A 27,599-nucleotide genomic window follows, 5' to 3' on the forward strand; every position below is an offset into this window, starting at 1 on the left:
GTCATAGGGAGGTCAAAGTCCCACACAGGGTAAACTGTACCCTGAACCTACGTTTGAATTAACCAAGACACAGCTGTAACACCTAAAAAGCTGACCAAGTGGAGAGAAAAGTTCTGAAGGTACAAACAGTGATTAGATATCAAAGCTGAACTGAAAGTCAAGAGGAATTAGGCACCTAATTGTCATTTGTACCATTGCAAACCCCCATCTCTACTCCACAGCATATTTTTTTGAATAACCATTTGAACTTAGGCTTAGTGAATCACATTCTAAACTCATTTTGTTGCAGCCAGATTTGAAACCTGCTTTTTAAATATGGTCCCCTGGGCAGCAAATAATGTCCAATAAAAAACTTCCTCACGTACCTGAATGAGCTTGCACGCTCACAGTAGTTGATATATATGGATCCAAACGAAACTACCTTTTAAATGACCGAGAGCTGCCACATATAGTGAAATAACTTCATACCTAGTATGAAGAGGAGTATCGCATAAGTATCTTTGGTGGAGAGCAAGTTTCTCCTCTAATGGCCAGTAAAAAAAGAACGGCCTTCCTGAAAGGAAGGCTTTGATTCACCCTCTCCAGCAGCCACAGCTGGGACACCTGGCATGGTTACCGGATCCTGCCTGTCCCTTCGGCCCCACTCACAGCCTGAACGTGCAGGTGGTTACAAGATTACACCAGGGTATAAACTAAGGCTTGTCAGAAACCCAGAGAGTCATTTAGGGTGGCAAAAAAGGGCGGCAAAGCTGCAAAAGAAGATTAGGATGGAGGGTTTGAGGTGCGAGCAGTTTAAGCAGGCCCACTAAATCAGCCTCAAATACAAGTCAGAGCCTGGTGGCTATTCTCACCTTCGTGCATGCTGCAGAACTGAAGCTGGTCCTCTGTGTCCAGACCTAAATCTAAGAGAAAGAACGTGTGGACCTGGGCTTTTCTGGAAATAAAGTGCATACAAGAGCAGAAGGAGACAAGTATGCTACACCTTCTTAAACAGCAGTTAGTCTGACCTCTGCCTTGAAAAAGACAGTAGCCCTTGGAATTTGGTTGTCGGGGCAGAAAAGTAGGATAATATCGGAGCTTTCTGTTTATGCATAGTCTAGTACGTCTCTAGCTATCTCTGTGTTTAAAACGAAGAATTGCAGGTATACTGGAAACAAAGAGAGAATTCAAGTAGATACGTGGCTGTGCCCTCATAGACTCCCCCTCCAAACAGAAAAGGAATCCCCCCATGCCTCAACACGCATCACTGTTCAGCTGGGGTGCTGCACTGTCTTTGGAATCGTTCCTCTACAGATGGTAATTTACTTGGTAAAACAACAAGAACACAAAGTTAAAGCTAAAAACGCCTTTTAGGTAGACTTTTAGGGGTCATCGATGTAGGGGTCATCGACTTCTCAGCCCTTTGGAAGAATTAAACTGCCTTTCAGCATACCATCACTTCTGCATTGCATTTCTGCCACAGAAGCTTCAGATTCATCCCAGTTCCTGCGACCCTGTGAATGTGTGTCCATCCATCTTTCTGTCTCCCTCCTTCTATTTTGAGCATAAGATTTGTCACAAATGCTTTGATGTCGTGCACCCATCCAGGCCTTATGGAGTTGTGACAGAGTCTGAAAAACGACAGCTGCGAGATCAGCGTTAAATACAATTTCCCTTCCCTTCACCTGTTTTCCACTATCTGTTTGCATGGTGTGCCGGTTATTAATGGAACTGACATCCCTGTACAACTGAGTGAGCAGTAGCAGCAGCCAGATAACAAGGGAGAAGTTGACAGCAGTGATCTAACCCCAGAGATAAGAGATAAGCAAACATGCCGTGGCTATTAGGTTCAGCTCTGGCCAAGGGAGAAGAACATCTCCTGTGGCTGCTGAACAGAAAAGCCCAGTTCTCCTGAGGAGGTTAAATTAAATTTGGGATGTGAGAGAGATTATTGTTTTGAGACAAAAGTCTGTGATGAGAAATAAACAATTGACTTACTTAAAAAAAAAAAAGTATTGTTGACCTGATGGAAAATGAAGATTTATTTTTATTCAAGGAAGAGCATGGAACACTTTCTCACTAAAAGGAAAGTATCTTTCATTCTCCTTTTTTTCCACCTGAAAAAACGTTACCCTTAAAACTGGCATTTTCCAAAGAGATATCTCAGGGAAGGTATGAGAGCGTTGGCCTCAATGCGCTGGGCCAAACTCCAAAGTAGGCGAGTACAGCAAACTTTTTAAATCACCTACATCATTTCTAATCTACAAAGCATATACTTCCCTTCTTGCTTCCTATCAATCTGTCCCCTTCTCTTCATCTATTCATGCACTTGGTAGGATAAAGATGAGTTACACCGTGAAGATAAGCTCCTGATGATACATTTAATGCCTAAGAGAATTGTAGACCGTAGAAAACCGGTTAAAATGTGGTTGCCTCTTCTGAACTCCAACCCATGTTTCAACCATATCAGGAGACTTGGTCCTCGCAGTGAAGCTGTTACAATACAGGCAGGATCTTAATCTTTAATTTTTATATCAAAGCCCTGCCCCAGAGAAGGACTACACTAATTTCACAAAGTTCACTTTCATAGAAAGAAAAGTATTGCTCAGGTTCAATCAGCATGGAACAGAAGTACACTTTCCAGTTTGAAAATGGCAAAGTTGTTGCAAGAAGATCTGAATACAGCTTTCTCTCTCTAATGAGAAGAGTAAATAGTGAAAGGTGTCTGGGATATTCTATTTTGAAATTCCATCCCCTTCCTCAGGAAATGTCATTCTTTCAGCCTCATGCTGGCCTTCCTTCCAGAAAAATTATTTTGCATAAGATGGATCCACAGACCCAGGAGGCACAAAAAGCATTTTTCTTATTGCTGAGCACCCAGTGACCATTCTCAAGACTAGATGCTTTGTCATCCCTGTGCAAAATTAGCATGCCATTAAGCAAGATTAATTTCAGCTCCTGAAGCTGTGGTGTCTGGCCTTTCTGGCTGAGTGTGCCTCAATCTTAATACAAAGTTATACTTTACAACTGTATCTAGTGCATGTCCAGAACAGTCTATTTGAATATATGTAGTAGAGTCCATACTCCCTGGACATACTGCAATGCCAGGCTTATAAGTACACGTGAGTGGGCACGAGAGAGGAACAGAAACCAAAGATTATCCGTTTTTCCCGCTACAAGAACTTATGGAGAGAGGAAGACATTTTCCAGACAAACAAAACGAGATATTTTCTCACACGGAGCACAGTTAGAGAGTGGAACTCATTGCCACGGGAAGCTGCAGATGATAAAAATTTACACAGGTTCAAAAAGTCACTAGACAAACTCAGGGCTGAAAAATCCTAATAAATTCAAAGACATCACTTGTGGATCAGGAAGCAACTGAGCTGCAGACTGTCAGAGGCTAGGACAGGAGAGCGGGAAAGTATCACTTTACGCTTCTCTCGTCCTTATGCTCATCTCTGAACATCTGCTACGGTTTGGCCACTGTCCGAGCCAGACATCGGGCCTCTGGTCCAAGCAGTACGGCTGTCATGCTCTTGGTGAAATCACCCAGCCGCAAAGAGAGAGGGACCAGAGAGAGCTTTGAAAGATGGCAGGGACTCAGCTAATTGACTGGAGGGCTGAATATGGCCAGCAAATTCCAGGTTCAGAAGTGAATGGCCTCAGCGGGATAACCCGCGGACACGTACCTCATTTTAAGTACCTGTATTTGGTTAAATTGGGGCTTTTACAAGTGGCTCTTCAATTCCTAAGGGTTAGCGGCTTAAACTGTACTGTACTATCTAGGGAAGTAGCTCTCCAAAGTTGCAGAACAAACCCCTTAGGCTAAACAAAGATACCTAACACTGCCCGAGAGAGATACATAGCTAAGCAGTATTATTGTATTTTCCTGTGGTTCTTTTGCCTCAGTCTTCAGACTTGGCGAGATGAGAAGAGAACAAACGTTGCATATACAACTTCCTTAGAGAGGAATAAAGCCAAGCAGCAGGCAAGTTCAGTAGGCAAAAAATGATTGTACAGTGACCTTGGGATTTGTGCTCCCTGACCTAAAGAGGTTAATAATGTTACAGAAAAATCTCATTACAGAAGAACAAGCTTTTTTTTGGCTTGTCATCTATGCCTTAAAAATAGTATTGCAAACCGACAAAATAAATTCTTACGATAAATGCTGTTTCAGAGGAGATCTGCAAACTTTTAGAAAAAAAGGCTTTTTTCCTAGGCTTTGTTTGTGTAGAAGTCTCTTTTTCAAGCCTCTAGTTAAACTCAAGCACAAAAGGTATTTCAGGAAGGAAAAAAGTGTTTAATAAAGCAATGGCTTCTGCCCAGGAAATGGAATAATTTTACATCTCAGTGATGATCTTCCACCGAATTATCCTTTGAAGAACAGCAGCAATAAATTACCATTTTAAAGACGAGAGCTCTGATCACACTAGTCCTATTAATGGAGTTTCAGTTGTGGATTCCCCTTTTCCCTGTGGCCCACTGCTACAAAACACAGCTGCCAATATCATTTGTGTGTCTCTGCAATCTGGACCTTCATTGTAAGGGAAACAAAAGCCTCCCCTCCTCATCTGCCAGCCTTCGCAGTGGCTGCAAGGTGACTAAGAGACTGCCCAGTGCAAGAGCAACAGATGAGGGAATCTTTCTGCGTGGCTTATATAACTTATATAGCACATACTTGAAGACTCTTGCCAGACACACCCTTGCAGCTACACTCAGTTGAATTATCTTTTATTCAAACAAAGGCAAAATTTAATGACCCTTGTAAAAGAAAGATATTAAAAGAGCAAGAATAGGATTTTTTTTTTTTTTAAATCAGAGATCTCCATTGAAAATTCAGGAGGTTAACAGGCACAGTTTAAACAAGTTTCTGATTACAGTCAAATACAGATTAAAAAAAAGGTAAGACTTGCACAGAGAAGAGGAGAAAGGACAGGTCAGAAAACCGCACATCACAGCACAGTGTCAAATTCTGTTCTCGGACTCGAAACTTCTTTGGAAGCAGCGTGAGCTCCATCCAGAGAATTAGGTGAGAACTGCATGGTAAAACAGATCAGATCACCTAAGTCTGTTAAAATCTTTCTTTGCAAATGGCTTTCAGATGATCTCATTTAAAACCATGCCTCTATCATGGGAAGGGAAGAGAAGAATAGAAGGGGATAAGAGAGGAGAAAATTATTAGATGTTGTCTTATTATATTGTCTTAATACAGAGGGAAAGACAAACCTTAACTCCTAAGCATACAAGGAGTAAGAGGATGATTCTTAGAGATCGAGGCTGCAAGAAAATTGTTCCCTGTACCACGTGGACTAGTACTGGTTGATTTGATCCTTTTAATGCAGTTTAGGCTTATCATATTAGAGGAACAGAACGAGTAGCACTAGGTGTCCCTTCCGAGTAAGTTAAAACAACAGAACTGACACAGTGGGTCACAGAGGGAGAAATGTTTCAGTGTTCAGAAGGAGCTGACAGGCTGCTCAAAGCAAAACCCAAGTATCGATCCTACCCGAAGGCCTTTTGTAGGTCCTCCAGAAGTCGATGGTCCCTTTGATTGCAAAGCATCAAGCTGACAGCAAGGAATATAAGGTTGGCCTGGGTCAAGTGCACAGAAAAGGGTGGGGACCAGCCGAACAACAGGAGCAGAAAACATGCGAAACAGTGAGTATCCCTATCATGGAGAGGATTTGCAGTTATTCTCCTTAAAGCCTATCCAGTCATTTGCCGTACTGTGTTGTCATCTAAAGGGAGAGCTACCATTACCCTGAAGAACAGAAGAGACGTCTGAGATGAGTTATTTCACTAGGAAGGTTTTCCATGCTCACAGTCCAGACATCCAGATCCTGCAATGATCTTATTCCTCTTTCAGGAAATGGGTAAAAAATTTGCTTATGACCCAAACGTGCCCTAAGTTAAAGAAAGGGCTAATGACAAAATAAACTGATCACATGAAGCAGGACCAGTAAACAAAAGAACACTATTTCCACAGTTCCTTGCTTTTCAGAGCATTCTGCAAACTCAAGAAAGCAGTAAGATTAAAAATATAGAGGAAAAGCTAAACATATGAATCTCAGTCGTTCCCATGCAACATACGGTTCCGCTGTAATACTTCAGGCAGCAGCTCAACCCTACACTGTTATAAGACAATGCGCCTGAATGGATAGAGCAATCTGCTGTTTAGAAAACCTGGACGGTATTTCTGGCCGCAGCTCTGATGTTAGGCCCAGCCACTCCAGGCTGTTTTCTGCTTCAGTTTCTCACCCATAAACTGGGAAGGAGATCTAGCCTCCTTTGACAAGGACCTTTCACAGCTACTGATGAAAACATAATAAAAAACCCAACCGTTCTTTACCCAACAATTCACTTTCTTTACTTAACTAGTAATAATAAAGTACGTGGCCCTAATCCCCACTCCAAAATTTCTGTTGTCGATGCTGTTCTGTTAAAGTGTAAGTATTAAAGGAGTGGCATTATTATAGTGAGATGAGCTTATGAGATTAAAGTGGAATAGAGTAACAGATTTTGAAGGTTCTGTTGTGTGATAAATATTAGATTTCCCCTGTGAATTATCTGACCAATATATGTAATAAATCTATTTGTTGAATTAAAGACATATCCCTCCAAATGTCCCAGCATAAATCCAATACTAGCAATAAATAGTATTTAATAAACAAAAACTTTAAGCCCAAGTCTGGAAATCTACCATAATGCTTCTCTAGATTGTTTCCTTGCAGTAAAGTAGCAATTTCCATGAGTCTGAATGTAAACTTACAATCTCTACTCCTAAATACACCTAGCCAATGATGTGCCTTGCTTCCACTGTATCTTTTGGGGAAGGAAGCCAACCTATTCTCACAAAGTACCTGAATCCTTTTGTCATTGGTGCCCAGAGTACCCAAAGCATTAGTTGAAAATAAATTACTGTTCCATGGAGTAATTTTGATCGTGAGGTAAAAAAGCACAATGAAACAAGCACTGATAATTATTTTAAAAAGTTTGTACCATATGTCAGTTAAAGCGTAGCCTTGATTTCTTACTTTCACTCTAATATTTTATGGCATATATCAAGCATACCTTCTTGCCTCTAACATAAGGCATGAGCTATGCCAGCATGTGCAGATACTATTTCTCTCTAATAAGAAGTATTCTGCAAGAATGCTCTGTTGCTGCATAATTGTTACTGCATTTTCTAAGTCATTATGTAACACTCGTTTGTGTCTTATAAGCCTAATCCTGTTTCTATTTTGGAAAACTAGAAAATTGTTGTTCAAATCAGTGAGAATGGATTTAAACTATTTGGCATTCATAGCACTATGGCATGTAGCAGTATTTTTATTGTACAGCTTGAATCTAGTTTGTCATGCACTATTCGGCCCAGATTCACCCCATTAACTTCAGAAACTTAACTGAGATGCCTAAACTGGGAGTGGAATACCATAAGCTTCCTAAACAAATCAGCAGAGGAAGATAGGTACCTCCACCCACAAAAGATCTAACTTGCCTTCTGGTCACCACTTTCTCTAAGATGGGAAAGGGAGAGCCTTTTAGGGAGTCTATTAAACTCTGGAAATGCTTGCATTGCTTCTCTGCTGGCAGACAGATATCAGAGCTTGAACAAGATGGCTGAGCACATTGTTTGCTAGAAAAACATCACCTGACTCGTATATACCTTTACAGGTATTTTGTTATTAAGGAAATAAACACCAAATCATCCTTCTCTTAGTCTACATCTCATTTGTCAGATACCTAAAATAAAGATCATTGTATTTCTAATGGTTTATTTTAGGAAACAAACAAGCAGCTCAGCCAGTAAGAAATAATAACTGCAGTCCATTTGCCATGAGCTTAGCAAGAAAAACTGCATCTTACTATCCTTCGCCTGCTTTAGAGCTTAGTGGTCCATTCACCCAGCTCTATTTAATTTGCATTTCTGTGAAGGGCACCACTGCATAAAATGTAAACAGGTTATATACAGAATTTAAAACTTTCCAATAATAAAACGTCTCAACAACTTTTTCTTCAGAATTACCAAAAAAGCTTTGAAGTCTTTTTTTTTAATCAAAACACTGCTATTTTTATTCAAACACAGCAAACAGGAACGGTTCAGCTGCACTGGCATACCACTTTGTTCAGAGAGAGTATTTCCTAATTCAGTGACATCCCATTGCCTCAACAAATGCAAAAACAGTCCTATGCATTTCCCTTCACTCTTCTGTGTTCACGCCTCTCCAGACTGCTGCTCGGGGGGCACAGCTCTGCATTTGGATGAGCTCCCTTTCCATGTATCACACGACGTAAAGGTGGGAAAAGACTGAAAAGTGTTTGGGAGCTTTGAGTTCCTCCTGTCTTTATCTTTATCCCTGCATTTCATTGTCACTCCATCTGAAAGCTATCAGGACAAGTAATGCCATCCTTAACTGTAACACTTCATAACTGGCATCACTCTATCAAGACATGGCTGTTCAGTTAGGATGGTCACCTCCCTCCAGGAAGGTGGCTTTCAAGGTGGGCTTCCCATGGTGACACCAGCAAAGGTACCAGACATGGACTCTACCTACGTCCTCTTTTAGGGTGGAGCCTTCATCTCTGCACCAAACACCCTGAACTTTCACATTTCACAGATGTGTTAGACACTTTTATTTTGTAGACTGGTGGCGCACCTGACACCCAAAACACCTTACTAAGGAAGGCACCGCACCAGCAAATCAGAAATGAGCTCACAGTCTACGTCAGGCAGTGCCTTACTGGGAAAGATGGAGGAAAGGGAGGAAGAACAAGTAACAAAAATATCTTCAGGCAGAAGCAGAAGCTCAGATTGCTTAGGTTCTAGCAAAACAGAAGAGGCAACTGTCCCTTCACAAATAAAACAATGGATAAATATTTCAAACTGCAAATGTGGTCCATGACATTCTGTTCTCATTCAAGCCAATCACAATTTCCACTGTCTTCATTGTGATAAGATTTTACCCACCATTTGTATTCATTACCTTTTCATAAGCTTTCCTTTTTGTTTCAGAGTCCATCCAGTCATTTTCCTTTTCCAACATATCGATAAAAGCCCAGCGAATTCCTTCAGTCAACTCCTCCATCTGCAAAACATACAGGAATCCTCTCCCCAGTAAATTAAGTTGTGGCAGGATGATTATAAGAAAAGTTTCAGTGCATGAAGGAATGATAAATACAGTAAGACCATGAAAGTCTCCACATCCGACACTAAGTTCTCTTCCTTCTTGAAGGCTGGTTTCTTTTCTTTCTCCAGTTCTCAGGCACTTCTTGTCAAGACAAGTTTCTCTTCATTTTCTTTTCTTTCAGTTGTACCACACAACCTATTCGTTGCTGATCCTTTTATGTCACAATTGTGAGAATGTCTTTCTTGCTATCATAAAAAATACTGACAGAATCAGTTATCTGGGGAGAGTTTTGACGCTTTACTTCTAGATCACTAGCCCATACAGAAGAAGGAGCCAGCTGCAAGGTATTTACACAGGAAACACCTTTTCTGTAGAGGGAGCATCTGTAGCCTTCTTTGGCTCACGTCATTCTGAGACACTCATTAATATTGCCAAAGAGAACTGAATTTAGGCTGACAGTATCATGATATAAATACAAAACAGCATTCAAATACTCACTCAGTAAGCTCTATTTGTGAAGTATTCCTATAATTTATTTATTGAAGGGATGGAGGCCACAGCTCAGAATACTCAGCAGCCTTGGCTGCTTTTGGGCTCTTGAACCAACAGTGATAATTTGCATCCATGCAAAGACAGGAAAACTCCCAACCTTTTTGCTATTTTTTTGTTATTTTTTTACTAAACCACAAGCATGTCAAGAGCGAAAAAAAAAAAAAGATAGAGAATAAATCCCATGGCTAAGAGAATCATCACACTGATGTAAAGAGCAGAAATGTCCTCAGGCCTACGCATCTGTCTGGTGGCACAGATCAAAGCTATATGGAGTCAGTTGCTTCTATTTTTACCAATAGATGACAATTTTTTTTTTTTACCAATTCATGACCCAGATAACCACTACAAATACTGTGAGAGGGAAGCAGCTCAGGAGGATCTAGCAGTTGCTGAAGTTCTTTCTCACAGACAGAACCAGAGCTGAGATACCACATGACATGATAGATAATCATTTTGCAAAGATTTACTGGATCTTTGTTTTATCAGTTATGTAACATTTAAAAAAATAATGAAATATCAAGTACCAAGACTATATAATTTTAATCTGTAGATCTGGTAGCTCTGAGATGTCATGAAAGGTGGGGACTAAGGCCTGGAAAGTAATGCTACCTTCAACTAAATTGTCATTCATGTGTGTTTTAATCTGTATGCATGTTTTAATCTGGAACTGTTCTTTATTTGTGGTGCAGCCAGACAAAACACAGAAAAGCTCCTTTGATTATTCATTTCTGCTACCTTTTTCAAAAAACGTTTTCCTATTTTTAGAGATAATGTGGGACAATTGGAACAGGTCTAGCATTAAATATGACTAAACACTCAACATTCACAGTAAACTGCATCCCGGGGAATAGGACAACTTAAAAATATTGATGACAGAGCACTGACTCAATTAACTTAGTGCACTAATGAGGTGAACTCCCTCTATTTGGAGGTTACAAGTTCAAACTCAAGCTCTGCAGCTGGGCCCTAGTGTACACTTAGGCTTTATGCACCAGCTGTAGCTGCAGGGGGCTGGAGGAGAAACCTATTCCTGCTATCAAAGTTATTATGGGAACTGCTCAGGCGTAGCTGTAAGAAACACTGCAGGCACTGTGGGTTAGAAACAGGGCTATATTTAGACACAAATAATGTCTTTCTTGATAAAAAGGAAGAGAGAAGTAGCCAAGGTCTGAAACATTAGTGACAAAACCTGAGGGGAAAAAAAAATCCCACTCACTAACCGTAACTCAGATTTGCTTATTATAGACAGCTACATTCCATGAGGCAATAAAAAAAATCGGTACAAATAGGAGCTTTTTTTTCAAGTGCTTTCTTAAGTGTTTAAGAAAGAGAAATAGAACTGAAAATGAGTGAAACAAAAATGATAATCCCAAAAATGATTAATTTGAAAAACACACTTCTGAAAGGATTGCAACAAATTTCACCTGCATCTAATTTTTATCTCCACGGACAGTTCACTATAAGTCCCAATTTTGTAATCTGTATTATAAATTTTATACCTATTGCTCGCTATGGATGCCTCTGTGAATTCAGACTCCATAGCTTTTCAAAGATTTGGTCTGAAAGGAATTTGCAGCCTAAGAAATATCTGAATTAGGCCTCATTTCAACAGAAAATCATTCTCTACTTCTCTCTGCTTCCCTTACTATTCCCTCAAATATATACACACGAAAAAAATGTTTGTCCCTCAATAAAGGGTGCATTTCTTACAGTCCTTCTCTCTCTACTTCATCCTGCACAGAGGTCATACTATTTAATATCCCAGAAATTTCTTTGCAAATGAATTGGCAAATAGCACATTACAAATGCTATGAAGAATCGAGAAACTGAAAAGCTGGATCTCAGAGAGGAAATTCCAGTTCAAGGAATTTAACAAAAGAAATGCAAACCTGAGAGGGAAACACAGCATAAAGACTTTGCCAAATCAAATCAGCGTGTTGGTCTATCTAACAGGGAGTCCTGCTTTTGATAGTCATCAACAACTATCTCTAGATAAGACTGAGGAAATGGTCAAACTAGTCAGACAAACTCAAGCTAGTGAGCTAGGGCTGTGCAGGACTCTCACAGAGCTCTCTCCTCCAATGCAGGATGCTTTTTCTCATGTTTCCTAAATGTTTGTGCCTCTCCTACACTAAGAAATAAGTTCAATACCTATATTAGTTAATTTTAAACTGATTACTGTTGGGAAATCAATAGCTGGAAAAGCAGATATTGAAAAATCCTATGAGAAAAATATGAACTGGAAATAAGTCATAACTGATTGTGAAGGATAATTAATCATTTGAAAACATTATTAAGGGAAGTGATAATATAGCAATGTCTGAAGTACTACAGTGAGGATGAATGTCTCATTAAAAGCTAAACTCTGGACTCAGCAGTGTGGAAGAATACGTTCCTTCACTGCTGAGTGAAAAAGTCCTGAGTCAGAAATATATATGCTCAGTATACGGCTCTAAGCTTCCTTTAATTTGAGACAGACATCAGTTACAGTTTTCTTGTTTTGACTACGTGTGCAATATAGTCAGCTTTAAGAGGGTAGGGCCTGAAGCGAGAAATATCGACCACAATCTACTTACTCAGTAAACACACTAAGTCCACAAAACTCTACGACACTACATTACACTAGTTATACTAAACCTTTTCTCGTGAATACCCTTAGCTCTGTTCCTGCACTGTCTGATCGCCATTATTTGTCATTATGCATGCAAATTTGTGGTGAAAATTCAACCCAGTTTTGGTTTGGCTGCATATTTGTCTGGAAGACCCCCTGAGGACAGAATGAGCTGTGCCCAGATGGATAGAAAGGTGACATTTCTTCATATCTATTCAGTTTTCCCCTTGGCTAGGAGGACTCACCATTTCTTTCTTGTCTTCTTGAAAATGGGCATTCACGAACATCTTGCCTACAACATAAGGGAGCGCACCTTCAACAAGGTCCACACACTTATCCCACTGAGGCAGTAAAGTTGTGGTTCCATGGATTACCTGTTGGCAGGGGCATGTAACAAGTCACATCATATTGTTTAAGGAGAGCACGTCTGTGTATGTAAACAGTGTAGTCTAAAGCATATTTGTCAGATAGCTACCAAAAAGAAACAACAGCAATGGTACTCAATTGTTATTTCTATTTTCATCAGCTGCTTAGACAAATCTTTAAGACCCCAGAGTTATAAAAATTCAAACTTTTTAGAAACAATAAAACAATAATGAGTTAGGGAGACTAGATTTAGAGACTTATAGGAAGACATTCACAAGTGCTAACTTTAGACTAATCTCGGTAGTCTCTCTGTGATCAGTGTAGACATACTGACTTCTCTAGACAATCCCTGCACCAAGATGTCTCCTGGAAAAGCTTCTGTTTCTCCATTGACAAGAAGAGAAGCCTAGGGAGATAAGTCTCATGAAAATTAAGGCAGTCCTCATGAAACACCTTCTATAAAGCTGTGCTGAACTTATCTGTGCTATTTAATCATATCTAAACGTTGGGAGGTAGGTGACAACACCTTTTTACCATTTTGCCAAGTCTAGTTACTGCTACCATATCCTGTGTTAAGTAAGTAGGTGCTTTCAGTACCTTCTCAGATAGAATATTTTCAGGAGAAGACAAGTTTGAATCATCAAGATCACTGAATACATGTTTCTCCCCAGAGAATCTCCCTCCATGCTCTGGCAGAAAGATACTTCTAGAAAAGCTTGTATATTTTACTACCTACATTGTAAAGGAATGTCAGTTAAATAGACACTTCCAGGTTCTGATGTTATCCCTGCACTACCATATATGAGCTTCAAAAGAAAAATCATCAAGAATGGTCAACGCACAAATGAACATGTTAAAACAGAGCTTAAGCATGTTGCTTCTTTGGTTTTCATTTTTGATGAGAAGAATGTTGTTACTGGGGACTCTTACCAGTTAACCTTATATTTTCATAGAATCACAAAATGGTTGAGGTTGGAAAGCACCTCTGGAGATCATCTACTCCAACACCCCTGCTCAAGCAAGGCCACCTAGAGCACATTGCCCAGGATCATGTCCATGCGGGATTTGAATATCTCCAAGGATGGAGACTCCACAGCCTCTCCGGGCGACCTGTGCCAGTGCTCTGTCACCCTCACAGGAAAGAAGTTTTTCCGCATGTTCAGATGGAACTGCCTGTGGTTCAGTTTGTGCCCGTTGCCTCTTGTCCTGTCCCTGGGCACCACGGAGAAAGGTCTGGCCCTATCCTCTCGACACCTTCCCTTCACATACTTGTACACATTGATGAGATCCCCTCTCCGTCTTCTCTTCTCCAGGTTAAACAGGCTCAGCTCTCTCAGCCTTTCTTCAGAGGAGAGATGCTCCAGTCCCCTCATCATCTGCACAGCCCTCTGCTGGACTCTCTCCAGGAGTGCCATGTCTCTCGTGTACTGGGGAGCCCAGAACTGGACACAGTACTCCAGGTGAGGCCTCCCCAGGGCTGAGGAGAGGGGCAGGATCACCTCCCTCCACCTGCTGGCAACACTCTGCCTAATGCACCCCAGGAGACCATTGGCCTTCTTGGCCACAAGGGCACACTGCTGGCTCATGTTTAACTTGTTGTCCACCAGGACTCCCGGGTCCTTCTCTGCAGAGCTACTTTCCAGCAGGTCAACCCCCAGCCTGTATTGGTGCCTGGGATTATTTCTCCCTAGGGGCAGGACCCTGCACTTGCCTTGTTGAACTTCAGGAGGGTCCTCTCCGCCCACCTCTCCAGCCTGTCCAGGTCCCTCTGAATGGCAGCACAGCCTTCTGGTGTGTCAGCCACTCCCCCCAGTTTAGTATCATCAGCAAACGTGCTGAGGGTGCGCTCTGTGCCTTCCTCCAGGTCACTGATGAATAAGTTGAACAAGACTGGACCCAGGACTGATCCCCCGGGGACACCGCTAGCTACAAGCCTCCAACTAGACTCTATGCCACAGATCACAACCCTCTGAGCTCTGCCACTCAGCCAGTTCTCAGTCCATCCCCACTGTCCACTCATCCAGCCAGCAATTTTGTTGTCATAATAAGAGTTAGGAGTTCACTTTAAAAAAAAATACACACAACACAAAATGTAAGATGGGTCCACGTAAGCAAGCTGCAAACTTAAGTGCTAACTTTAGAATTTACCCTGTCCTCCGCTTTTTTTTCCTCAGGCAGATCCTGAGACCAACCTTAGTTTCCTACTAAGCTTTTCCACCTAGGATAAGAGAGATCTTAGTCCAGTAAGTTAATACCGGTCTGCTCTGTGAAAAGGCACTACTGTCAACACTAGGCCAGGTCAGGTAAGGTAGGATTTTGGCTTCTCATAGATTATATAGGCCTTTTAAGCACTGATCTAGTAGTTACTGAGCCTCTCCTCAGTCTTCTCTCCCTTTGAACCAAAGATTAAGCTTCTGGCAGAACTAAAGGTTTTGAATTTGGGTTTTTTTTTTCCCTAGCAGGAAAAGTTTTCACTCGAAAATTCTAGACTAGCTCAACCCTCAGCTATTGAAGGTCAGATATTTTGGTAGCTCAAAGATTGATTTTCTCCATCATATTGTCTATAATTAAGCTTAAGCAATGACTCATACCAGTGAACTGCATTTACAAATGCTTTTATTAATACTGTACGCGCACTAATAGATTTTCAATGACAGAAAGAACACTGTTTTTTAAGAAAACCAGATTAGGCAAACCAACATATAATAAGATAACAGTTTCCTAAACAGAGCCAAATATGAAAAAAACTCCTTCTCCAAATCCTCCAATCCCTATATACATATACATATATATTTATATTTATATTTCACAGCACTCAAAAAAAACATAACCAAAAAAATTTCTCTCCTGAGTCCAAACAAAACCACAATGGAGCTGTTTTTCTGATGCAAGGGAGCAAGAGGAGTCATGGCATTAGTCATCAGAGCTTGAAATTCCTTCCAAAAGCGCTGACTATGCATTAGGCACAGAAAGAGTCAGGAGACAGAGCTGACTTTTAGAGTGTGACATATTATTATTACAACATAATAATTATTATTATTTTGAGGGAGGTTTGACTGTAAAGAGGACAGAAATACAGCATAGGCTGGGCAACCAATAAAAATAGAGCTGAGAGGAATAGATTAAATCTTGCGACTGGTTTATTGATATTGATACTACAACAACTCCCTCAAAATCATCCTCCTAATATTAATGGTCCACTCTAAAATGCAGTACTCCAGGTAGTAATAGTGACTATAAATAGCAGGTTTCGAGCCCTCCCAGTCAATTCAGAGCTCCACAACACAATTAACTGATCTCCCCTAGAGCCACTGCACATTTGCTAGAACTCAAATAGCCAACATAGAGCAGCTGCTGATTTGACAGTCAAGGCAACTTCTCTAGAATCAGTAGGTTTGTCTTATTTCTCAATCTGAAGTTTCTGGAAGTTTTGCTATTTCTTTTTCCCCTCTCTTTGCAAAATGTCAGATAGTTTAAGTGTCTTGATGACAAGATTTCTACACTTAGGCTGTAAAAGGCACTGACAGAAAATGAGAACGTGTTGAAAAAAATAGTACATTTATGACATGTGAGGCTCACTGAAGTAATGAATGAACAAATAAGATATATCCTTCACTTTAAGGGTCAGTGATTCAATCTTGTAGACATTCTTTTTATTAGCCATTCAATGTTTTCTTTACTTCTCTGGCAAGAGGTCAGTGGGTCCTCTTTATAATGCCAAAGGACCTATGTGGCTTTGGTCCTCCAGCGTCTAGCTAAACAAGCCTGCTCAACAATAAGTTTGCCTTGGACTTCTGTTTCTCATGTCCTGCCTTTCTGCTGACCTGTGAAATCTGTTTCCCTGAGCTGTTCACCGCACTTAACTGTAGCTATTAACTATTAGCTATTGCTGTTCACTGCACCTAACTAACTCTCCAGCTCCAGGTCCCAAGGGCAAATAATGGGAATGCACTGCCTACTCACTGCCCTTACTATGCTGTTCCCAAGCTTTCACAACCACTTACATGAAACCTTGAAGACATTATGTTAATAAGCATAGAATCAGCTTGAAATACATTTCTCCCTTAGCCTCTGCAGAAAGTGCCCAGAGAAATGACAGCAGCTAGTTAGCATATCAAAAAGCACAATACCTAAAGCCTACGGGCGTCTTCCAGGGATTTATCTGCCTGTAATATAACAATATTACTCTCCCAGACCAGCTGATGGTCAATGGTCTATTTTACCTGGCTAACAAGAAACATCCTAGGAGGGGACACACTTACGGCTGTGGTTCTGACAGCCAGTTTCTCACATTTTTGCATAAAGAACACGACATCTTTAACAAGAGTGATCTGAACACAATTTCAAAAGTATGAGAGCCTTTTTTGTGTAATTTCCAACAAGCTACTGGAGTTTATTTTTAGGTATTTGATCAACTCAAAACTATTCCAGTGCTACTCCGGAAAGATACTATGGGTGTTTCTATTGGCTGCCTGCTTGCCTGGGCAGGGAGGACAGAGCACCCATCCTGCCACGCCAGATCACCGGCAGCACCATGACGAGAGAACAGCCTCCGGTTGTCCTGCTGATTTTCATAACAACAAACAAAAGCTCACCTTCTAAATCAACAACAAGCTGTCTGCATAGTCTTTTGCCTTTTCCAGCGGACAAGGAGGAGGTAAAGCATCCTTTGGATGCAGTTTCAGCCTTAGGTTGCTTAAAGAGCCCTCACAGTGCCCAAAACGAACATCACTGTGGTTTTTCATCATGTATGTCTGCTTCATATATAAATACAATCCATATTAATTTATAATGATCATATTACATATTAATTCATTGGTATTAATTAATATAATTGATATTAATTAATATCTAATTAGCTCTGATGTCATGGCTTGGGGCAGCAACTATATTTCTTGTTTTTTGGGGGTGTCTGTAGCCCTGAGTTGGAAAGCATCTGATCAGTCTCTCTGTGGAAATGTCTCATGTATGTTTGTGTTACAGCTCATGTAAAGCTGTAGTGTGAAAGAGGTTTGAGTAAGCTCAAAGAGGATGCAATCTTAAAGTTTTGTTTTACTAGAGCTGTTTTCATGCATGTGTAGAAGTAGCTGTTTTTCAAAAGCTTAGATTTTGGCCAAGCACATTTGACCCTCTGCTAGAATAACATAGGTCACAGCCCTGGCACAAAACTAAACAACTTTCCAACTTTGAAGTTTCTGGCTCAATAGCATTACAAAATTAAGCTTTTTAAAGGGGAGGGCTCAAAAGTCTTTAGCCTATTCTAAAAGACATATTTTTCCTTAGCATTATACACAAGAATATGTATAGATTAACTGTTTTAGATGAAATCTGTTTCCCCTCCCCTCCGTCTGTTACTCGAGACGTGTATCCAGCATGGAAAACATTTCATGTTTCAGAAAGGTATAAGCAATGGAAAACAGCAGCTATAATGGAAAATGATAGTGTGGACAGGAGTGCCATCATAAATAGTAAAAAACCATTTAACTTACCCGAGAAAATTCAAGCCACCGATACTGAAAGCGTCTACTGAGGTTAAATAACCTTGAATAAACCATCCTCCACACCAGATAATTGGCAATGGTCCTGTTAAATCAGATATATTTTTATCAGACATCTAAATTCATATGATGCACTGCAAAGCACTCACAGAAATTTCTCTACAAACATGCAAACTGAATGCTACAAATTTCACCTTGAAAATCAATGAGTGATGACCAAATTGATAAATCCCTATTACATGGAAGAATTTGTATGATGGCAGCCAGTTAACTGCATAGTGATAACCATCTTCTAGATATTTATGACGAGTCTATCTCCTAGTATGTCATTTTTGGGGAATGCTTTTTTTTTCCAAAGGGTAGGCTTTATGGAGATGTTTTCCATGTAAGTGGCAAGTGTGTCATAATAGTAATTGCATAAAAATTCTATGGAGAGACAGGAAAGAAAAGTGATTTTTCTCTTGTAAATCAAAGTGAATGTTATCTTTCCTCATTAGTAGGACAGAAAAATGGTAACCATGAAACAAAATAAATAAGTGTCCATCCCATATATACTACACACTACCATTATCTCATATTTGCACTTCTCATTAGAAGATATCAGTTTGCTTTTTCTTTTAAAAAAGAAAATTTACTGGCCACAGAGTTAATATATTAAGTATTGCCACTTGTATTTTGCAGATGGATAACTGAAATACCAAAAAGGGAATTCTCAGTAGCAAGAACCTCATACAAACTGAGGCTGAGAGAGCCAGGAAGAACTTATTTGAACTTCCCAGGAGACCTGACACTCATGCCCCTTTTTAAAACTGGAAGCACTTGACTAGATGATATATATGTAGCCCAGACTGAGCTATCTTCATGCTCAGCAGTGGCTGTTAAGAGGTAAAAGTGCATTGCAAAATAGGCCATTCAACTTTACACAATCTCAAAAACAAGTCCAGTAACGGCCTAGATACATTATGCTCATTTTGCCTTATAGATGACATAGTTTTCAACAATAGTCATTGCTCTAGAGCTATAGCTATCCAGAAGTTGTTTGCTGTAGACTGAACATTGCATCACATTTTAGGCAGACCACAAAGGTTTTTCCCTATGGAGGAAAATTGCTCCTTCGCACCAGAAGATGCTGCGATGAACTGTCTGAACAAAATTCCTTCCCAAAAAGCCCATTTCTTCAGCCTTTGGTCCCTGTCGGAGCGGAGGAGTCTAGCTGTTCGTACAGTGTCACTCTGTTAGCTTCAGTTCCGGATGCATCCCCTACCACTCCCTCTTCCGGATCATAACTGGTTATAAACTCATTTTGTGGGGGTATTGTCTGCACATCAGCATTCGCTTAAGCCATAACTTGAATTTTGCCTCTAACCGCTAGGTTGCCAATTTACCTATGCAAGCCTCCAGCTCAAGATATGCTACTGCTGCAAACTTAAACTCTTGGCCCCTGAACTGGGGAGCTGATAATAAGGCGAAAATGGAGAGGTTTGAGGCAAGCACCAGTATAGATACTAACACTGTGAAAACATGGCTTTCTGGCCTGGCGCAGAGGTCCGCAGCTTGGGAAGACACGTGGTCTGTAACATCACCTGATTTGGGGTATTGCTGTGAGCTGTTCTAGCCGGGTTGAAGCTGGCACAAGAGCCAGACTGAAGTTAGCACAGTTTTGCATGTTCACCTATAGCCATGCTACAGTTGTGTACATCCAGTGGCAGTCTGGACAAAGCACCTGTGTTACTAACTGGTTAAGTCTGCATATTCCGCAAGATTAGAAATATGGTCAATCTGGCTCAAATAGAAAAACTACAGAGTACAATCACTAGCTGTCACCACGCTACTAATGCCACTAACTAGCTAACTGCCACCACCAAGCCAGACTCTGAACGCTCACTAGCGTTTGGGGCCAGTGGCAGCAGCTCTAGAGGGTCAGCAGATTGCTGCAGGCCCTGCCTTTTTACGCTCCTCATCATCCCTCTCGCCGTGGAGAGAGACTTTCACAAAGCACAAATGGAAAGAGAGAGCACCGCAGCAAACACATCCCCCCACTTCATTTCCTAGGCTCTCAGCTCTGGATTCATCCTGTGCAACTCAAGGTGCAGCTCTAGGCACGCCACATAACACTAGGCATGCCCTCTCCTTTAGGATGCAGGCATATCACGTACCACATGCAAATCATAAAATATATCTGACAAATGCTTTTTAGCATGAATAATATACATTTATAGCACAGTATATGTTACAACAGCCAGAACAGTTAGCTGTGATTAAATGATCAAGCCATTCTGAGATAATGCTTAAGCTCATTCAAAATTCATGGACTTTCCTCATTCAGCTGCAGCTAAAGTTCCCTAAAAGATCTCAGCTCTAGTTTATTTTGTAAATGACCTAAATTCCACAAACCTCACAACGATGTGCTGCAGGTATTTCAGCAGAGTTGGCTGGCATCCATGCTCCTGCAGCAGCTACAAAATCCTACAGTTTATTAGAACGCAATTCGGTGAATCTAAAACAGTATTTATATAGAGAGTCCTATAGATTCAAAGGTTTAAAGACTTAATTTCCATCAAAATTTTTAGGTAGAAGACCTCAGCGAAGTAGACCGCTGCCATGAAGCAATTCCATGTCACAATTTAGTGCTTAACTGGCAAAAAAAAAAAAAAATAAAAACCCTAAAACCAAAAACAATTCTCCCTTCTGTGTGCTTCCTGTTCTTTTTTTGAGGTACTTATCCTTACCTCCAAGTTGGGGAAGCTTGCTCAAATTGGTAGAGAATGAATGACTGAAATTTGTAAAGGATAATTTTGAAAAGGTGACTTATTCAAAGCCATAAATATTAATGATAATTCAAAAAACTTTGTAACAGACATAAATTATGAAGGCAGGTATCAGTTTCTGAAAATATCCCACAACTAACTGAGGTTTATTTTAATTTGGCCAGGCAAAGAGAGCTGAAACTTCCTAAAATCAAGCTCTCTGATGAGATTATAATAATTCCTGACTGTAAACACACTAGAATCCATTGATGCATAAGATACATACAAAACAGGAAACGTTTCATTTCAAAGGCCAGAAGAATGTTTATTTGTTATTATTGTTAGAAAGATTCATATTTTATCTGAATCTGTTTACCTATTTTTAGCATGTTTATTTTGCTTTTTTGGCCAACTGTATAAACTTAAAAATAGTGAACGGCTTCATTTGGCTTAAAAAATAACACTCTTCAGTTATAAAATGCCTGCAGTACATATTTTGGGGGTAATTTTCATCCCAGTTCCACAAAGAAGGTCACTGAGGCTCCGAGAAGTTGACCTCTTCACATGGAGGTCATGGAGTGAAATACAACACCAAAATAAAACATACAAAATCCCATCCACACTTCCGATGAGACTAGAGCACTTGTTGTTGTAACCTTTGAGAAGATTGCAGTACATAGGCCCTCATTTTAACTTCAAAAACGGTTGTTACAGAAAGAAGTGTAGGCTGACTCTTTCTTAACCAAGATGACTTGTCATTGTGATGCACACTCCCAAAGGAAGTGGTAGACAGCTTGTTTGCTGGGACAGTTAAAATTATACCAGCACTTATGAATATGTGCTAAGGAATGCTGTATCCTCTCTGGGAATAAAATAGGTTACGCACGTAAAGTTCCATGACTGTGTAATATTTTAATCAACACATGCAGTGACAATAAAGAGGATAGATTTAGTATGAGACAGATGGACAAATTCATTGGCATTTTAATACAGATAGATCCCTTACACAAATTTTGAGATCTACTTAAATTTTGTAGGCATAATTGAGTTGTGAATCAAATTATAACTACTTAGAACCTCTGTCTGTACTGCAAAGGCACAAGTTCAAGCTAAATAATTCTAACTTAGCGTTCCAACTAATTTTTCAGAGGCAAGAGAGGACTCCTGAGGAAATCTAGTACCCCCTTTCTAAAAAATCCCTTTCTGAAAAAAAGTTTCCTCCTTAGGCTGTAGGAATTGCTGAGTACTTCTAGATTTGTACATCTATGTTGCTTGCCCCATACTGCAAAGACGCAGTAAGATCAGCAACAGGAAGCCAGCTATTCATCTGACATCCACGAGAATTGTAAAACTACCTCCTACAACAGCTGCAAAGACCTCTGTAACGAGGACACACTTTTACTGTATCCTATTTATTGCTCAGCTAGAATGCACCAGCACACAGGTAACCGGGATGGGAAATAACGGGCTCCTAACTGCTGCCAGCACAGTCCCCTCCACCACACAGCAACAGCTATGCTGCAAGTGTGCCGTTATTTTATTTACATCAGAGCTACATCTATTTCTCCACAATATGCTTTTTCTTTCTCCAGCAGATGTAGACTCCAGTAAAAATTAGCCAGTACATTGCAGAAATCACTGAAGACTTCTTACGAAGAAGGTGTGAATTACTTCAGCGCTGAATTCCTGCCGTGACTTTAAACTAGCTAGCCCAGGCTTAAGGAAGACTAGTTACTCAGCTGCTTGGGCAGCTGGCAACAGAGGGTCGTGCTCCTGGGCTAGGCTCGAAGCTGCGCCCTCGCTTGGGAATTTAGGATAGTCCAGGTTATGTCTGTACCACACTGCAGCCACTACATTTCAAGTCCAATGCAGTCACTTGATTATATTCAGTGGTGTTACCAAGTGAAAAACAAGCAGATTCTATGAAATTCGCTCTGCACCCTGCTTATATGCTATTTTCTAGTAACATTGCAATGTGGATGATTTCATGATTCAAAATTGTTTAGCAGGTTCTCTGAGGGAACGAGGGAACAGTTTTTAATATGTCAACTGTGAGCCCCCATGACTTGTCACTTCCATCACAGAGAATTGTTTCCGCAGTCAGACTTAATTTTCACTCCATTCTTCCCTCCACCTGAAACAAACTTCACCGAGCGAGCGGATCGCCCAATCACTAGGGCAGGAAGCATCTTTTTGATCCACATTTGAATAGTGCCTATGCCAGCAAGGTGCTCACCTGGGAAGGGCACACAAAAGGTGCTGGAATAAAAGTACAATTTAGGAATACAAGCTTTGTGACTGAAAAGAATATGAACTCAGTCAAAGTAAAAGTGTATTTACATCCACAATAATACCTCCAGGTATTCAACTGCCTCTCCTAATGATGCTGAATCTCCTGAAGAGATGCAGAAATTAATTCACGTTCTAATCACTGAAGCAAGTCTAAGATTTTGGAATGCTTTACTAGGAATTTCTCTGTAGAAATATTTACTACAACAAATCAAATTCATGTTGTTTGCATTAATTTAACCTTTTAAATGTCATATGGAGAGTGACAAATGGGATTACCCATAGGAAAAAATCATCGTTAAGCCTTCAGAATTCACCCTTGAGGCAAATGCTAAGGCGGCTTTGTTAGGGGTTTGCATTAATAAGATTTCCTAATATTCTCAAGCCGGCTAACAAGGTTACTTCTGCAGCAAACTATGACATTTTAAGTAATGAACATTATCAGCTAATAGATAAACACGGTCTTTGTTATCACGCAGTGACTCTTTGGATGGATTTTATGTACAAGAATTTGAAGCCTGCTTGGGTTTAGTTTAGCATTCTCTTATTTGCCGTTTCTAACATTTTATGATGCAGTTATCTTAGGGCAAGCCTGAGCAGAACATGCCTATAATGTCACTCACATAAACCCTTATCAGCTATAAGATACACAGCCTGAATATACTGGAAATTGGACAGTGGTTTCGCCCATTCTTCCCAGCCTTTGGGAAGCAACCAGGAAGCTGGTCCTGAGCTTCCCTGAAGATGGGCATGGCCATTCCTGCTGGCCATGACTCCAGTCTCCCTCTGCCATGACACACAGGCTGGGTTAACTCCTCTTTAACACTCAGAGTCAATTTTTTCTTGGATAAAACCTTAATGGAAAAAGCCTCAAGGGGTTGCTTTGTGGTTATAGAATATATTTGCATGGATGTGTATTTTTACACAGGGGTAAACTATCCTCTGTTGTCCTGCTGCATGTGCAGCCTCTAAATCACCGTTTTATCCCCACTGATATAACTAACTTTGAGATACAAGGCATGGACATCCCAGTCCATTCAGAAGGCTTTCTTCGGTAGCTTAAAAGCGGTGGCACACTACATATATTCGTGCTAAGACCTAACCCTACACAAGTATGAGAGGCTGGACCCATCTGCAAGGAGCAGCTTTACTGCAACCTCTGCTTTCTTTCAAGTAAAAAAGGTGCTTGAAAGGTGCTTTTACTACACACAGGCGAACAGCTAACGCCTCATTCAGACAGCTCCGAGCAGACCTTTTGCCTAAACAAAGTCTCAATTCCAAGAACATTTGGGGCGCCTGAAAAACCCAGAAAGCATGCAGCATTTGCTGTCCCCTCATAAGCAAGGGTGAAACCATCATAGGATCCTTACTTTTTCCTTTCATTTTCTAGTATCCTGAATAAATCTTTGAAGTACTGGGGAACACGGACAATCACATTTTCTGAAGGACCTATATCTTTAAGTTCAGGGTAGAGTCTAGGGTCAATCACCTTCTTGATGTACCCCAGCCAGTCAAACTGAAATGACAAAGAAAAGACTGGTTAAAGAAAGTTTATGAAGAGAGATGATATGTTAATTAACTCACATATTTGAGACTAACGGCTTCACAGATTTGCTTATTAAAAAATTAGGAACTATAACACTTTGCTGTTACAACTGTTTTCAAACTTTAGTAAAGCTGCAACTGTATTTACAAGAACAGATACTATAACTGAAAACACACATTCGTAGTGTTATTCCTTTAAAACAATGCTCTCTGCACACTAAACTTTAATTATATATGTTAGACATTAACAGAATAATTTTGTAATGATCCCCAACTAACCTGTGGAATCATGGCACTAAGCTCTGATATATTCATTTTATTGTACATCACTTCACTGGTTCGATTCTCATATGGAATCATGATCTGAAGGGGAAAAAAAGAAAAAAGGCAATGAAAACAAAGATTAGCTTCCAAGGATCCACTCTTACATCATCACTGTCCATCATAACCCTAGTGTAGAACTATCCCACCACTCATTTTCCAAAGCATTTATGATGTTAACTTCCCTTTCCGAGAATGGCAATTAACTAGGAGAGGTGGAGAATGGTTCACTGTAGGTTTAACTCATTTCTGGGGTATTTAACGAGCCACAGGCCTCCTTTGAGCACATCGGTATAATCAGAGCTAAACTGGTCTAAAGAAATGTTTGTGGATTCCTAAGAGAACACACCTAACCCATTAATACTAATTCATCCTGTCATCGCAAATAGAAACCAATTCAAAACTATATAGTATTGAAGGTCAAATCTGAGATGGGGGATGCTGGGAACACATTTCTTCTTTTGGATTAGAACATGTGCCCTGCCAAGGTCTGACCCCATTTGGGAGAACAGCCCCTGTTTCTCCTCCTTTTCCCCAATATCCTGTTTTCCATAGCAAGCGATCGGACTGTATAGGCCATATACGAGCTAAAACATTCTCCAACTAGGCCTCTCATCCGTGCAAGCAGAAATGCCAGGCCTTAGGGTCAGTTGCAGTATCAAAGTTCAAGGACATAGCAAAAGAAATCCGAAATATAAAGCAAGTCCGTTTATAAATGACAAGGGATATTCAGATTCCAAGATGGCAGCTTGGTCCACAACAGAAAAACAGACCAAATACTAGATATAGCGCAAGAAATACAAGAATCCCTCAGGATAATTCCAGCCCAGCTCTAAGGTAAATCCTACACAACAGGTTTTACTCTGGACAGTTTAAACAGGACACAGAGTTTGACGCCAGACTAACCAGACAATTGGCAGTTTTCCAATAAAATTTCTACAGTAAACGTCTGCGGTTTTACTATTGCTTAAGCCATACAGAAAAAATATGACTTTCTTCTCCCTTTCTGCAAACTGTATTTATCTGACAAATCTTTAAACTCTTCCTGAACCCACTCGCTCCCTTACTCTAATAAAACTTTCATACTTCCCCTGGTAATTCAAATCAACTTGAAATCTTCCTTGTGCACAGCAAGCCCTACCCAAGTATGCTGCTCCTTCCTACGTCCACAGTACCTTCCCTTGCTGTCTCATCTTCTTGAGTTTATACACAAATCCTCTTTCACATATGTTCACTTAAAATGAACACAAGGAACAGGGGGTATAGTAAAAGTCCAAGTGACAACAGACAAGACGGTTTCTTGAAATCACACTAGGATGTTTACATAATCCACCATGCTCATTAGGAATCACATAGCATTCCATGTCCCTAGACTTATGCCTAATATCTGAACATATTTTAGGGAGATTATTCATACTAAAGGGAAATTAGATAAGTGTGAGCCTGTATGGCTTGTTCCATAAAGATATGCACTACTAACCCAGAGGGCTGTTACATGATCCATGTCATCTTATTTGGCAACTTCACATATACACTAAATCTGCAAATTAAAGCTCTTTTTAGATATTTGGCAAGTAAAGCATTGAAGCTACCAGAGGTAGCCATGAATCTTCTTATCACATCGCTAAAACAGAACAAACATTTCCTGTTTTTTCAATCTACTAGGTCACAAAGACGTATTTGTCCAGTAGTACCAGACAGTGGACTGTGGCGCTAAATAATTGAAGTTGAATATTGGGCTTTATTTAGAAGTCTGACAAAATTTCATCTCTGCTTTCAGCAGAGAGATGGAAACACATTGATTTACCACTACTATGGATGGCCCTCAATTCTGCACAGCACTATTAAAAAGTATTACTGCCTTTCCTCCTTTCGATGACAAAAGCAGAACCCCGGGAAGAGTCATTTTTCCACTGCATCACCTGTCCTGAACAACAGCCTTCTCTAGTAACAGCACACCCAGCATTTCACAGTGAACAGTGGGAAAGATAGCTGCTTTCCTTCACGATGTAAAGAAATCCTCAGCTCAGCTGGCAATTCTGCACATCAGTGCCAAGTATGCCCCAACTTTTGCTGGTTTCAGCACTGAGGGAAATTCTTCTCTCTAGCTTTGGGAGAAGAAGAAACATTAGGGGAATTTCAACTCCTAGGAGCAGGATTCCTGAAGCAGACATACTAACACATGCATACACGGAGGCAGAAATGCTGCTTTGGCCTGTAACAGTCCTAAATTAAGCTCCATAAAGGTGCAAAAATATGGCTGAGTAAATCAGTCAGACATTGAGTGCCAGCTATAAATCTGCTTTAGCTTTACTAAAGTCAGCTTGGTCCCATAAATTAAAACTCCTGGAGTTTCTTGTTCTCTACCCCAGGGTACCCCAAGAAAGCACTTCAGGAACTAACTGTGATACTGCTGAAACCACCATCCTTTCACTAGGAAGTGCCAATGACCTACATCAATCTTGTACTACTTTTAGTCTGTGCCTCAAAGAATCATCACAGTCTGCTTCTTGAATAGATGGTAATGTAGCATCAGCTGCACCACAGGGACTCACATTCT

General features: G+C 40.4%; 1 protein-coding gene across 1 annotated transcript in view; it reads right to left on the bottom strand.

Moving 5' to 3' along the window:
* The window catches only part of PHEX (phosphate regulating endopeptidase X-linked), a 110,703-nt gene that overhangs the window by 48,067 nt on the left and 35,037 nt on the right, over nucleotides 1–27,599 (bottom strand). Inside the window, exons 9-13 of the mRNA XM_009665368.2 lie at nucleotides 24,998–25,081; nucleotides 24,544–24,689; nucleotides 18,129–18,222; nucleotides 12,519–12,647; nucleotides 8,967–9,068 (exon numbers count right to left, since the gene is read on the bottom strand). Of these exons, the coding sequence (XP_009663663.2) occupies nucleotides 8,967–9,068; nucleotides 12,519–12,647; nucleotides 18,129–18,222; nucleotides 24,544–24,689; nucleotides 24,998–25,081 (555 nt within the window). The remainder of the gene's footprint in view (nucleotides 1–8,966; nucleotides 9,069–12,518; nucleotides 12,648–18,128; nucleotides 18,223–24,543; nucleotides 24,690–24,997; nucleotides 25,082–27,599) is intronic.

Source organism: Struthio camelus, chromosome 1 (genome assembly GCF_040807025.1).
Source record: "Struthio camelus isolate bStrCam1 chromosome 1, bStrCam1.hap1, whole genome shotgun sequence".
NCBI lineage: Eukaryota > Metazoa > Chordata > Aves > Struthioniformes > Struthionidae > Struthio > Struthio camelus.